This window comes from Manis javanica, chromosome 3, assembly GCF_040802235.1.
Source record: "Manis javanica isolate MJ-LG chromosome 3, MJ_LKY, whole genome shotgun sequence".
Lineage (NCBI taxonomy): Eukaryota > Metazoa > Chordata > Mammalia > Pholidota > Manidae > Manis > Manis javanica.
The window spans coordinates 157579275-157595465 of NC_133158.1; the positions used below are offsets into that span (position 1 = coordinate 157579275).

Genomic DNA, 16191 nt, shown 5'->3' on the forward strand with positions numbered 1-16191 from the left:
TGCTAACTAACCAGATAACCTAGAAGAAATAGACAACTTTCTAGAAAAATACATTCCAAGGGTGACCCAGGAAGAAACAGAAAACCTGAATAGACCAATTACCAGCAAGGTAATTGAATTGGTAATTAGAAAACTACCTAAGAACAAAATGCCTGGACCAGATGGCTTCACTGCTGAATTTTATCAAACATTTTGTGAAGACCTAATACCCATTGTCCTTAAAGTTTTCCAAAAAGTAGAAGAGGAGGGAATACTCCCAAACTCATTCTGTGAAGCCAACATTACACTAATATCAAAACCAGGCAAAGACCCCACCAAAAAAGAATATTATAGACCAATATCCCTGACGAACATAGATGCAAAAACACTCAACAAAATATTAGCAAACTGAATTCAAAGATACATCAAAAAGATCATCCATCATGATCAAGTAGGATTTATTCCGGTGATGCAAGGATGGTACAGTATTAGAAAATCCATCAACATCATCCACCACATCAACAAAAAAGAAGGACAAAAACCACATAATCATCTCCACAGATGCTGAAAAATCATTTCACAAAATTCAACATCCATTCATGATAAAAACTCTCAACAAAATAGGTATAGAGAGCAAGTACCTCAACATAATAAAGGCTATATATGACAAACGCACAGCCAACATCAAACCTAACAGCAATAATCTGAAAGCTTTTCCTTTAAGATCAGGAACAAGACAAGGATGCCCACTCTCCCCACTTTTATTCAACATAGTAGTGGAGGTCCTAGCCACAGCAGTCAGACAGCACATTGAAATAAAAGGCATGCAGATTGGTAAGAAAGAAGTTAAACTTTCCCTGTTGATGACATCTTATTGTACAGAAAAAAACTGGAAGAATCCACTCCAAAACTACTATATCTAATACCTCAATTCAGCAAAGTTGCAGGATACAAAATTAATACTCAGAAATCTGTTGCATTACTATACACTAACAATGAACTAGCAGAGAGAGACATCAGGAAAACAATTCCATTCACAGTTGCATCAAAAATAATAAAATACCTAGGAATAAACCTAACCAAAGAAGTGAAAGACCTCTGAAAACTACAAAATGCTCATGAGAGAAATTAAAGAAGATACCGGTAAATGGAAACACATCCTGTGCTCATGGATGGGAAGAATTAATATTGTCAAAGTGGCTATTCTGCCTAAAGCAATCTACAGATTCAATGCAATCCCTATCAAAATACCAACAGCATTCTTCAAAGAACTAGAGAAAATCATTCTAAAATTCATAGGGAACCACAAAATACCCCAAACTGCCAAAGCAATCCTGAGAAGGAAGAATAACGATGGGGGGATTATGCTCCCCAACTTCAAGCTCTACTACAAAGCCACAGTAATCAAGACAATTTGGTACTGGCACAAGAACAGACCCATAGACCAATGAAATAGACTAAAGAGCCCAGATATAAACCCAAGCATATATGCTCAATTAATATATGATAAAGGAGCCATGGATATACAACAGGGGAATGACAGTCTCTTCAACAACTGGTGTTAGCAAAAACTGGACAGGTACATGCAAGAGATTGAAATTGGATTATTGTCTAACCCCATGCACAAAGATAAACTCAGAATGGATCAAAGACCTGAATGTAAGTCATGAAACCATAAAACTCTTAGAAAGAAAACAAGGCAAAAATCTCTTGAATATAAACATGAGCAACTTTTTCTGGAACACATCTCCTCAGGCAAGGGAAACTAAAGCAAAAATGAACAGAGGGGGACTACATCATGCTAAAATGCTTCTGTACAGCAAAGGACACCATCAGCAGAATGAAAAGGCATCCTACAGTATGGGAGAATATATTTGTAAGTGATGTATCTGACAAGGGCTTAACTCCCAAAATATATAAAGAACTCACATGCCTCAACACTCAAAAAGCAAATAACCCTATTAAAAAGTGGGCAGAGGATATGAACATACACTTCTCCAAAGAAGAAATTCTGATGGCCAACAGGCACATGAACATGAAAAGATGCTTCACATCACTAATTGTCAGGGAAATGCAAATTAAAACAACAATGAGATATCACCTCATACCAGTTAGGATGGCCAACATCCAAAAGACTAGGAACAACAAATGCTGGCGAGGATGTGGAGAAAGGGGAACCCTCCTACACTGCTGGTAGGAATATAAACTAGTTCAACCATTGTGGAAAGCAGTGTGGAGATTCCTCAAAAAACTAAAAATAGACATAACATTTGACCCAGAAATTCCACTCCTAGGAATTTACCCTAAGAATGGAGGATCCCAGTTTCAAACAGACACATGCACCCCTATGTTTATCGTGCACAATTTACAATAGCCAAGAAATGGAAGCAAACTAAGTGTCCAACAGTAGATGAATGGATAAAGAAGATGTGGTACATATACACAATGGAATATTATTCAGTCATAAGAAAACACATCCTACCATTTGCAACAAACATGGGTGGTGCTAGAGGGTATTATGCTCAGTGAAATAAGCCAAGCAGAGAAAGACAAGTATCAGATGATTTCACTCATATGTGGAGCATAAGAATAAAACAAAAACTGAAGGAGCCAAACAGCAGCAGACTCACAGAACCAAAGAATGGACTAACAGATACCAAAGGGAAAGGGACTGGGTAGGGCGGGTGGGAAGGGAGGGAGAAGGGGAATAAGGGGCATTACAGTTAGCCCACATAACATTGTGGGGGGTATGGGAAAGGCACTATAACACAGAGAAGACAAGTAATGACTGTAGCATCTTAGTATGCTGATGGACAGTGATTGGAAAGGGGGTATGTGGTGGGGACTTGATAATGGGGGGAATCTAGTAACCATAATGTTGCTCATGTGATTGTATATTAATGATACCAGCAAAAAAAAAGACTAAAAACAAATATTTAAAAAATAATAAATTAATTTTTAAAAAGACTAGTATCTGATTTATCCAAATATTTACCATTTTTGTTATTCAAGTTTCCTTCTGCTATTTTATTTACCTTACATATGAAAACTTCCCTCATGAATTCCTTTTCATCAAATCTTGTGGCAATAAGTTCCCTTTGTATTCCTTTATGGTTGGTTGTTTTTATTTCTCCCTCATTGTGAAGGAGATCTTATATGGATATAGAATTCTGAGTTGATTGGTGTTTTATTCAGCACTTAAAAAGTACTGTTCCTTCTTTTCTCCCTGATTTTCTGATGAGAAATCAGTAATCATAATTATTATTCTCCAATTAATGTGTTATTTTTCTTGGGCTGCTTTCAGGATTTTTAATTATCTTTTTAGTTCCCAACAATTTGTTCAGGCAAGCTGCTGAATGTGATACCAGTTTTGCAAATCATACTTCTGACTACATTAATATCCAAAATACATAACTCATTCAAACAACTCATCAACAAAAGAGACAATGGTTTTCAAAATGAGCAGAGGATTTGAAAAGACATTTTTCCTAAGAAAACGTAAAGATAGACAACAAGCACGTGAAAAGGTTTTCAGCATCACTAATTATTAGGGAAATGCAAATCAAAACTGCAATGAGATATCATCTCATTGTGGTCAGAATGGGTATCACCAAAAGGAAAAGAAGTAACAAATGTTGGTAAGGATGTGGGGAACAGAGAACCCTTGTACACTGTTGATAGGAATATAAGTTGGTACAGTCACTCTGGAAAAGTATGGAGATTCCTCAAAAAAAAAAGAGTAGAACTGCCATGTGATCCAGCTATTCCCTCCAGGGTATTTATCCAAAAAATAAAAAAAACACTGATTCAAAAAAGATATATGCACCCCTGTGTTCATTGTAGCATTACTTACATTAGACAAGAAATGGAAACAACCTAAGTGTCCATCAAATGATGAACTGATAAAGAAGTTGAAATATACACAATGGAATAGCACTCAACCATAAAAAAGAAAAAGAATGAAATTTTGACATTTGTAACAACATGGACGGACCTGGAAGATAGTATGCTGAGTGAAATAAGTCAGACAGAAAAAGACAAATACCATATGATTTCACTCATATGTAGAATCTAAAAACAAAAACAAAATGAAAAAAACTAAACTAAAACAGACTCAAAAGATACCAGATGGGAAGGGAGATGGGGTACATGACATGAGTGAAGAGGGTCAGTTGTATGGTGATGGACAGTAAGTAGACTTCCAGTGGTGGTCACTTTGTAGTATATATATGTGTCAGATTTTAATGTTCTATACCTGAATATATATTACATACTAATTTTAAAAAAGAAATCTGAGAAAAATGATTTAATCCTCTTTAAGGCTCTTACCTTTCAAAACTCTTTATTCTTGTACCTGCTACTAACATTCTCTCTCCTTACTCTGAGTTTCCTTACCAGGAGGCCCACTCTACTGCCCTACCTCCTCTTCTCCACTCCCTCTCCATCACAAGGCAACACCTCCAAGCGGGAAAGGTTTTCCTTTGGTCCAGCAGGTCTATTGGGCTGTAGGAGAATGGCTGGGAACCTAACACTCCCTTTCATAAACACGATCTTCCCTTGAGTCATTTCCCAGGGAGGAAGGCTGGAGAAGCCCATAAGAAGATCTTCATGAGTGACTTTTCTTGTCACAAGAATCTTACTGCAGAATGTTTTATGAAATGAAGTCTTCTCCTACCTCATTACATTGACTAAAATACATAAACTAAGTTTAAAATTTACAGCTAACATCATCCATGGTAATGTCACGTATGAAGTGCTCTATTTGTAATCCACATTTTGCTGAGCCAAAATGGATTAATGTAAATGTCTCACCATTTTTATAAGAATAGTTCAAAGAACAGACCCACCCTATTTTGAAATGATTTTTATTTCAATGAAAAACGTATTCTGAACTAGTTGTTCCTGCTCTTTGGTTCTACCAAGTCTCTCTCTAGAATTGCTATGTAAAAACAGAGACAAGAAAAGTGGCTCACTAAATTGTATTTTTTTGAAAAGTAATTTTCCATTGTGAAGGGGGTGGAGTCAAGATGGCGGCATGAGTAGGACAGTGGGAATCTTCTCCCAAAACCATATATATTTTTGAAAATACAACAAATACAGCTAATCTTAAAAGAGAGACCAGAAGACACAGGACAACAGCCAGACTACATCCACACCTGCGAGAACCCAGTGCCTGGTGAAAGGGGTAAGATACAAGCCCCTGCCCGGCAGGACCCAAGCACCCCTCAACCCAGCTACCGGCGGGAGGAGAGGAGTTGGAGCAGGGAGGGAGAAGGAGCCCAGGACTGCTAAACACCCAGCCCCAGCCATCTGCACCAGAGCGCGGACACAGTGCATGTGTGGGGTGCTGGAAACTAGGGAAACAGGACAGCAAGACCTTTGAGCGGGTCCTGAAGCTGGTGCCCCTGTGACAAAGAAAAGCGAGTGCTTTTGAAAGTCATAAAGGGAGAGGGACACCAGCTGGATGGAAGCTTCTCAGGTCAAAGTCCAGCAGCTGGAAATTCCAGGGAGCCCCGGGTGCACTAAACCCCTGGGCAACAGCTCTGAGACCCCTCACGGAGGTAAAAAAAAACAAACAGCCCCCCGTCCATTACCCCTCCAGGGCCCCGCCATAGCAGAGCAGCAGCCTGAGGCTGGCCACACCTTCAGCAAGGGAGCTTCCTCCATTCCGGCCGGGCAAGATACAGAGACCCAGTTTACATGCAATTGCCCAACACAAGCCACTAGGGATCGCAGTTGTCCCAGTAAAAAAAGGCCAGGAGCTAGTGGAAAGCCTTGGCCCTCCCAGCTAACAGAAAGTCAATAGCTCACCATTGCACCTATCAACATGAAAAGGCAAAAAAATTTGATTCAGACAAGACTAACCCAGATAGCTTCGACATCTGCTACATCTTCCCCTGAGAAGGAACCTGGGAAGATAGATTTAACCATGGCATGATATACTTAATGCAATGAAACAGAAGGGCCTCGAACCAAGATTATTGTATCCAGCACAATTATCATTTAAAGATGAAGGAGGGATTAAACAATTTCCAGACAAGCAAAAGTTGAGGGAATTTGCCTCTCACAAACCACCTCTACAGGGCTTCTTACAGGGACTGCTCTAGATGGGAGCACTCCTAAAAAGAGCACAGAACAAAACACCCAACACATGAAGAAGGGAGGAGGAGGAATAAGAAGGGAGAGAAATAAAGCATCATCAGACCGTGTTTGTAACAGCTCAATAAGCAAGTTAAGTTAGACAGTAAGACAGTAAAGAAGCTAACCTGGAACCTTTGGTAACCACAAACTTAAAGCCTGCAATGGCAATAAGTACATACCTTTCAATAATCACCCTAAAGGTAAATGGACTGAATGCACAAATCTAAAGACACAGAGAAATAGAATGGATAAAAAAGCAAGACCCATCCATATGCTGCTTATAAGAGACTCACCTCAAACCCAAAGACATGCACAGACTTAAAGTCAAGGGATGGAAGAAGATATTTCATGCAAACAACAGAGAGAAAAAAGCAGGTGTTGCAATACTAGTATCAGACAAAATAGACTTCAAAATAAAGAAAGTAACAAAAGATAAAGAAGGACATTACATAATGATAAAGGACTCAGTCCAACAAGAAGATATAACCATTATAAATATATATGCACCCAACACAGGAGCACCAACATCCGTGAAACAAATACTAGCAGAATTAAAGGAGGAAATAGAATGCAATGCATTCATTCTGGGAGACTTCAACACACCACTCACTCCAAGGGACAGATCCACCAGACAGAAAAGAAGTAAGGACACAGAGGCACTGAACAACATACTAGAACAGATGGACCTAACAGACATCTATAGAACTCTACATCCAAAAGCTGCAGGATACACATTATTCTCAAGTGCACATGGAACATTCTCCAGAATAGACCACATACTAGGCCACAAAAACAGCCTCAGTAAATTCCAAAAGACTGAAATCCTACCAACTTAACTTTTCAGACCAAAAAGGCATAAAGCTAGAAATAAACTGTACAAAGAAAGCAAAAAGGCTCACAAACACATGGAGGCTTAACAACATGCTTCTAAATAATCAATGGATCAATGACCAAATCAAAATGGAGATCCAGCAATATATGGAAACAACCGACATCAACAACACAAAGCCCCAACTACTGTGGGATACAGCAAAAGCAGTCTTAAGAGGAAAGTATATAGCAATCCAGGCATATTTAAAGAAGGAAGAACAATCCCAAATGAATGGTCTAATGTCACAATTATTGAAATTGGAAAAAGAAGAACAAATGAGGCCTAAGGTCAGCAGAAGGATGGACATAATAAAGATCAGAGAAGAAATAAATAAAATTGAGAAAAATAAAACAATAGTAAAAATCAATGAAACCAGGAGCTGGTTCTTCGAGAAAATAAAGAAAATAGATAAGCCTCTAGCCAGACTTTTTAAGAGGAAAAGAGAGTCAACACACATCAACAGAATCAGAAACGAGAAAGGAGAAATCACGATGGACCCCACAGAAATACAAAGAATTATTAGAGAGTACTATGAAAACCTATATGCTAACAAGCTGGGAAACCTAGGAGAAATGGACAACTTCCTAGAAAAATACAACCTTCCAAGAATGACCCAGAAAGAAACAGAAAATCTAAACAGACCAATTTACCAGCAACGAAATTGAAGCAGTAATAAAAAAACTACCAAAGAATAAAACCCCCTGGCCAGATGGATTTACCTCGGAATTTTATCAGACATACAGAGAAGACGTAATACCCATTCTCCTTAAAGTTTTCCAAAAAAAAAAAAAAGAGGAGGGAATACTCCCAAACTCATTCTATGAAGCCAACATCACTCTAATACCAAAACCAGGCAAACACCCCACCAAAAAGAAAACTACAGTCCAATATCCCTAATGAATGTAAATGCAAAAATACTCAATGAAATATTAGCAAACCAAATTCAAAAATACATCAAAAAGATCATACACCATGACCAAGTGGGATTCATCCCAGGGATGCAAGGATGGTACAACATTCGGAAATCCATCAACATCATCCACCTCATCAACAAAAAGAAAGACACAACCACATGATCATGTCCATAGATGCTGAAAAAGCATTCGATAAAATTCAACATCCATTCATGATAAAAACTCTCAACAAAATGGGTATAGAGGGCAAGTACCTCAACATAATAAAGGCCATATATGATAAACACACAGCCAACATCATACTGAACAGCGAGAAGCTGAAAGCTTTTCCTCTGTGATCGGAAACAAGACAGGGATGCCCGCTATCCCCACTGTTTTTCAATATAGTACTGGAGGTCCTAGCCACAGCAAGTAGACAAAACAAAGAAATACAAGGAATCCAGATTGGTAAAGAAGAAGTTAAACTGTCACTATTTGCAGATGACATGATATTGTACATAAAAAACCCTAAAGACTCCACTCCAAAACTACTAGAGCTAATATCGGAATTCAGCAAATTTGCAAGATACAAAATTAACACACAGAAATGTGTGACTTTCCTATGCACTAACAATAAACTAATAGAGAGAGAAATCAGGAAGACAATTCCATTCATAATAGCATCAAAAAGAATAAAATACCTAGGAATAAACCTAACCACGGAAGTGAAAGACCTATACCCTGAAAACTATAAGACACTCTTAAGAGAAATTAAAGAGGGCACTAACAAATGGAAACTCATCCCATGCTCTTGGCTAGGAAGAATTAATACCATCAAAATGGCCATCCTGCCCAAAGCAATATGCAGATTCGATGCAATCCCTATCAAACTACCAACAGCATTCTTCAATGAACTGGAACAAATAGTTCAAAAATTCATATGGAAACACCAAAGACCCCGAATAGCCAAAGGAATCCTGAGAAGGAAGAATAAAGTGGGGGGTTCTCACTCTCCAACTTCAAGCTCTACTACAAAGCCACAGTAATCAAGACAATTTGGTACTGGCACAAGAACAGAGCCACAGACCAATGGAACCGAATAGAAACTCCAAACATTAACCCAAACATATATGGTCAACTAATATTCGATAAAGGGGTCATGGACATACAGTGGGGAAATGACAGTCTCTTCAACAGATGGTGCTGGCAAAACTGGACAGCTACATGTAAGAGAATGAAACTGGATCACTGTCTAACCCCATACACAAAAGTAAATTTGAAATGGATCAAAGACTTGAATGTAAGTCATGAAACCATAAAATTCTTAGAAAAAAACATAGGCAAAAATCTCTTAGACATAAACATGAGTGACCTCTTCTTGAACATATCTCCCCTGGCAAGGGAAACAAGCACAAAAATGAACAAATGCGACTATATCAAGCTGAAAGGCTTCTGTACAGCAAAGGACACCATCAATAGAACAAAAAGGTACCCTACAGTATGGGAGAATATATTCGTAAATGACAGATCCAATAAAGGGTTGACATCCAAAATATATAAAGAGCTCACACAGCTCAACAAACAAAAACTAAATAATCCAATTAAAAAATGGGTAGAGTAGCTGAATAGACAGTTCTCTAATGAAGAAATCCAGATGGCCAACAGACACATGAAAAAATGCTCCACAATGCTTGTCATCAGAGAAATGCAAATTAAAACCACAATGAGATATCATCTCACACCAGTAAGGATAGCTACCATCCAAAAGACAAATAATAAATGTTGGCGAGGTTGTGGAGAAAGGGGAACCCTCCTACACTGCTGGTGGGAATGTAAATTAGTTCAACCATTGTGGAAAGCAGTATGGAGGTTCCTCAAAATGCTCAAAATAGAAATACTATTTGACCCAGGAATTCCACTTCTAGGAATTTACCCTAAGAATGCAGCACTCGAGTTTGAAAAAGACAGATGCACCCCTATGTTTATCACTGCACTATTTACAATAGCCAAGATATGGAAGCAACCTAAATGTCCATCAGTAGATGAATGGATAAAGAATATGTGGTACATATATGCAATGGAATATTACTCAGCCATAAGAAAAAAATCTTATCCTATAATTTTCAACAACATGGATGGAGCTAGAGGGTATTATGGTCAGTGAAATAAGGCAGGCGGAGAAAGACAAGTACCAAATGATTTCACTCATATGTGGAGTATAAGAACAAAGGAAAACTGAAGGAACAAAACAGCAGCAGAAGCACAGAACCCAAAAATGGACTATAGTTACCAAAGGGAAAGGGACTGGGGAGGACGGGTGGGAAGGGAGGCATAAGGGCGGGAAGAAAAGAAAGGGGGCATTACGATTAGCATGTATAGTGTTGGGGGGGCACGGGGAGGGCTGTGCAACACAGAGAAGACAAGTAGTGATTTTACAGCATCTTACTGTGTTGAAGGATAGTGACCGTGAACTTGGTGACAAGTAGTGATTTTACAGCATCTTACTATTTTGATGGACAGTGACTGTGAACGGGGATGTGGGGGGGACTTGGTGAAGGGGGGAGCCTAGTAAACATAATGTCCTTCATGTAATTGTAGATTAATGATACCAAAATAAAAATTAAAAAAATAAAATAAAATAAAAAGTAATTTTCCAATCCCCTCTACTTCAAAGGTAAATATTGATGGCCAGAAGACAGTGGATAATAAGAAGGCACATGTGAAGTAACAACATATTGTAGTCTTGGGGGGAGTGGTTTGTTGCGTCAGATCCAAGCAGTACTTCTCACTAGCCATACATTCTTGGAGCAAAGCCTTTAAATAACTTCTCTGCGCCTCGGTTCCCACCTCTGTTATAGTACCTCTTCTTAAAGCTTTCTATGAAATGAATACCAGTAAACTGCCAATCAAATTATTTTTAAGTGCTTTTGTAAACACAATTGAAAAATAGAACAGGATTATCAGTAAAGGGAGATCACATTCTGACATGACATATTGGCCACAGAAAGAATAAACAGTTTTTAGGCATCCCAGCCTTTTTTATCCATTAATGTACAGCTAAGAAATGTAAACAGAAAAGAAAGCAAAAGGACAGACAATATGTCTAGTGAATTTACTGCAAACATCTAGTTAAACCCTAAATGTGTCAGATTTGGGAAGAATCTGAAGCCATTTCTGGATACCCCTGTCAAAGCTGACTTGAACTCTTTTGTTCTTTAGCAGTGATTTCACAGAGGCTGCCCCTGAACGTGCATGTTAATTTAAATTTTTTCTCTTTCAGAAAAGTAGTGACCTAGCTATTTTAGTATTCAATCCAGAATCCACTGGCAAGCTAAATAGAAACACAATGCATCTGTTGCTTTTAAACCTCCAGTTTTGGGAACTTGTTCCCCTAGGAAGCCATTAAATTCCCATTTGTGTTTGTCTTGCTTCATTGGAAATGAATAAAAGTTTTATGTTTTTGTAAGCAGTAGGTATTTAAAGGGTCATTTAGAAAAGAAAAGCCAACATTTTTTTAATGTAATGGAAGTTCCTTCCATACAATACAGTTATCTGCTATTTTATAATACTTTTGCATTAGTGATTCTTTAAAACCTGCTAGCCTATCAGTCCCCCAAATAAGGTACAGTCATTGGTACCTTATGTAAATAAATATATTTGTTAGTTTTATAGTATTTCTAGTAATATTTATTATAAAAATCCCCATGTATATACAGAGATATAAACACACACACATAGGACATTCACAAACATTTTAAGAATAGTTATTTTGGGAAGGTTGGTTTAAGGGTTTTGTTCATTTCTTTATACTTCATTTCTTGATGTTTTACAAAAACTGATGTATTACTTTTATAATCAGAATTATATTGTCTCTGCAGTAGCTTAGCAACTTTTCTAACAATCTAAGTACTATTCAATTCTGACACTAACCACTCAGAGTTAGTGCAGATTCCACAAATTTAAGGACAGAGTCCCCAGTAAGACGGCCACCACTTAAGACTCCAGCCGTAGTTCTGGGGGTCCCCAGTCACCCACACTTTTGAGTAACTGGCCACAAATTCAGGGGTTCCCATCACCTTCCTTGCATTTGTCCATTTGCTAGAATGACTCACAGAACTCTGGATAGTGCTATATTTATAATTAAAGTTTTGTCATAAAGGACACAAATGAGGACCAGCCAGATAAAGAGATACATAGGGTGAGGTCTGGTAGGGTCCCAAATTCACAGCTTCCATGCCTCTTCCTGAAGGAATCAGAATGTGTCACCCTCCCAACATATTGATGTATTTACCAACCAGAAGCCGCTCAAACCTCAGGCCAGAGTTTGTAATTTGGTCTCATTAAAGAGTCATGATTACTTGAATTGTTGGCCTAGTGGTTGAACTAAATCTCCAGTTCCCTTCCTCTGCTCACTGTTCCAGTCAAATATCATGTGGCGCAGAGCCCCAGCCCTGTTAATCACATGATGCTCTTTCTGGCATGATCTGCCCCTATCCTGTGACATCTCCTTAGTATGAAACCAGGTGTGGCCCAGGGACCCTTCATGATTAATAAAGGCACTCCTATCACTCAGGAAATTTCAAGTGTTTAGAAGTTTCTCCCCAGAAGCCAGGACAAAGGCCAGGTAAATTCTTTATTACACAGCACAAGGTTACATGTAACAACTAAAGTTGAGTAGCCATCACTTCCTATGGAGATGGAGGAAAATAATACATGAGACATTTAGCAAAGTTAATAGATACTTCTTTAAGCAATGCATATATACATTCCTAGAACTACTAGCACGTTAACTTATATTTACCCTTTGATCCTTGTGAAATGAGGGGTTTATAAAATATGAATATTTGAAAAATACCAACATTTACATTTATTAAAAGTTTAGCAAGGCTTCTAAATAAGCCAAATGTAATATTACTTTTAATCATTTCTACATATATTATCTCAATTGAATTTTATACCATAAAATACTATACTAATATAGACTTAAGTACTCAATTTTCCATAGTGCAGGATTTTAAAAATAACCTTAATATTTGTATCTCAGAGATGTAATAGGTATTCTTGTAGATGTCTTGAACGTAATTTAATTATCTGTTCTTTTTAAAGTCTGATACTAGATAAATCCATTTATCTGAATAATAAATGTCACTCTCCTAAACTAAAGATCCTGTAGATTCTTAAGCTGTACCATTAACTCATTTGTCTTTCATTTAGCTACAAATAAGAAAAAGCCCTCTAGCAATGTCTCCATTTTCCATGATGGAAACTAATTAGAAAAGACCAAGTGCCTTAGTGAAAAGGAGCTAAATTATTTACCATCTAGCCGTCCATCCACCTGTTCAACAGCCTACAATGGCAAATGGTATAGTGTAAAAGTGATAAATTTGAACATTTGCTCAAACTAGGTGAAAATAGAGATTTGAATATTTGTATTTTCAATATAAAAATTGAAGGAAAAAATACAGAATTATGGACCCTAAACATGAAGTGGTAGCTCTGGTGTTCATGTCTGGAAATCTGTACCTTTAGCATATTCCTAAGTGAAGCTTGTGATCAGGCATGTTTGAGACTGATACTGTGTAAATAGAAATAACTGTCCTCAATAATGCCTGGCAAAAACTAGAATTCAAATCTGGTTCAAGTGATTAAGTAACAACTTGAAAAATAAACCAATCTTGAAAATGTTTTTAGTCTATAAAAATCCTTTTTAAAAGCAAGTAACATCAGTGAATTTAAATGAAGTCAAATGTACCTACACATTGCCTCACAAGCTGCGATTCAAAGAACTCTTTATTGCCCACTTCCTGACCCCCAGCTTCAAGCCATTGATTTCTTTTCTTTTTTACCACCCTGAATTCTCTTCTCTTTCTTATAAAATGTTACAATATGGTTTTATCCAAAATGTTATATAAGGCAGGATAATTTCCAGTTGGTACAAGCAAGAATGTTGTAACTTAATCCTCCCTTAGCATTCAGTGAATTGTTTTCAGATTTCCCAATCACCCAGCAAGGGCAGAGTGCCATGGGTTGAAAAGTGATTGACTTTTGGCTTTATTTCAGCTGGAAACCAGATTAGAAACTGAACTGTGTGTTCATAATAGTTTAGCATTACTTGGTCATGACAGCTTTTAACTGTAGAGGCCTTCTGCATTTTCAGGGCCCAGCCTGCATGCAGGGAGATCTAAGCCACCCCACACCACTCCCTTCTTCAACTCTTGTCCCCTCAAGATAAAAGTATAAATCAGATTTGATCATTCCACTGACTAAAGTCCCCCAAAGACTTCTCAGCTGCAGTGACAACAAATGCCAGCATTTGCCATAGGCTTCAGGTGTGGCCAGACCTCTATCTCCTATCTCCGTTCTCTGGTTCCTTTCATTCACTGCATCCCAGTCACACCTGGCCTCTTTTCCTCCCTTGAGGATTCTTACTCATTGCCACCACAGGGCCTTCGCACTTACTTTCCTATTTTTCTAGAGGTTTCTTCTCACATTTTTAATGCAATGCCTCCTTTCATAGTTCCAATAATTCAACGGCCACCTCCCAAGAGAGGCCTTCCCTGACCCTCTTGGAATTCCCCTCTCATATTTTTCTTAAAACTTCTTACTTGGTGTAATTATTTTTTTTCATTTTACTTTGTTTAGTTCTGTTTACTTTGCTTTTATAACCATATTATCTATATTAAAACATGTAATTGATGACATGTTTTTTAATCTCAGTCCACTAGAATATAAACTCCAGCATTGTCCATCTAGTTTGCTGATACATGTTCAGCATCTGTGCTAGTGCCTGGTACATAACAGAAGTTCAATAAATATTTGTTGAACTTATTCATCAAAGGGATGAATAAGAAGTAATGAGGTGAGAAAAGTTATAGAACTTTACATGTATCACTAAGTAATAATAGTAACTGTGTATATCTTAAAGTGTGAAAATGTTTTATTTTTCAGGACTAATTGGAGTTCTTCAAAATGTCAGGTAGGTTTTTATGAATAAACTTCAATATGCTTTATCTTCAAATGTGTATTTTGTGATCACATTCCTTAAACAATTGGAGTCTGTTTCCCTTTGAAGCTGTTTTTTAGCATTTGCAGTATATACATAATAATTACATATAATATAATACATATTAAAATTTATACATATGAACATTCCTATCTATCTTTGACAGAAAAAGATGAAAAAGAATTTATACTGGCACATTTGTGCTTGAAAGATCTCTAATGTATGTGGGGGATGTTAGGTAAAGGAAAAACAGAGGGGGGAAGGTAAGTCTGCAGAAAGAGGGAGCAGTAATAAAACTCTGCAAGGCAGCCCGCCCTCAGAGGGGAAGGCTCAAAAGTGGGCCCTACGCTTTCAAGAAATGCAGGAGATGGTGTAAGGAGAGAAAACTTTTCTTTCTCTCCTTATATGAGGGATTTGTGTTTTTTATGAGATAAAAGTCAACCAGTTAAGATATTCAGAACTTTTCCTTACAGTGCATCCAGGGAAAAGTTTCTCTAATCTCAACAAGAGGACAAGGTATGACATAATGGGAAGTGGCCTCAGTATGCAGTGCAACAATTATTGCGACATAGGCTGCTTCCACGGGACATGTAGGCAAACCACCTCTAATTGAGTTGAGTGTGGCACCACTGCTTTTTAAACCATTCAGTATTTATCATGTTGTTTTGAATTTATTAGAACACAGTCAGTTTCCAAAAAGGGTTAGGGAAAAAATCAGATTCCTTCTGTAGATGACCATGTTCTCCATATTATATAATGGGAAATACAGTTTTTGCTACAGTGCAAGGAATGTATGTCAGTAGCAATCTCCATTGGGTCAGCATGAAAGCTCATTGCTGTGATCATAGCATAATTTCATTACTTTGTTTTATTTTTGAATCTATATTCAGCCTGACAATTCATCAAATATATACATAATAAATTATGGTTTTATAGGAAATACATGTATTTCATATTGGTTACATCTATTGATGTATATAAAAGATGATTATATTCTATTACCTTATTATCATTTCCATTGTAAATCATGTCTTCTGTCTGTCTGTCCCTCAAGTTGTAGTCCCCACAGCTCCTGAGCAAGCAGAGGATGAAATGGAGAATCAGATAAAGCCTCCTCACCCAAGGCCTGATGCCCCTCCTGACTACAGTGCCCATTTTGTACCAGGTAGGTTAAATATTCAGAAAGGATCTTTCCCCCCTCCAGAAATACCATACTGCTAGCTAGGGTTGCTTTTAAAAATAACTCACTCAGTAAATAGTGAATGCCTGCCAGGTGCCAGCTAGTTTACTAGATGTCAGCTAGA

At 37.6% G+C, this 16191-nt stretch overlaps 1 protein-coding gene across 3 annotated transcripts in view; it reads left to right on the forward strand.

The window, feature by feature from the left end:
- The window catches only part of PLSCR4 (phospholipid scramblase 4), a 53265-nt gene that overhangs the window by 19979 nt on the left and 17095 nt on the right, over positions 1 to 16191 (forward strand). For 2 of the 3 annotated variants that reach the window (XM_073232237.1, XM_017653290.3), the window contains 2 exons: positions 14833 to 14860; positions 15942 to 16052. In XM_073232237.1, the coding sequence (XP_073088338.1) occupies positions 14854 to 14860; positions 15942 to 16052 (118 nt within the window). In that variant the 5' untranslated portion in view covers positions 14833 to 14853. Of the gene's footprint in view, positions 1 to 14830; positions 14861 to 15941; positions 16053 to 16191 lie in introns of all 3 variants that reach the window. The other variant, XM_073232238.1, reaches the window with a different exon arrangement.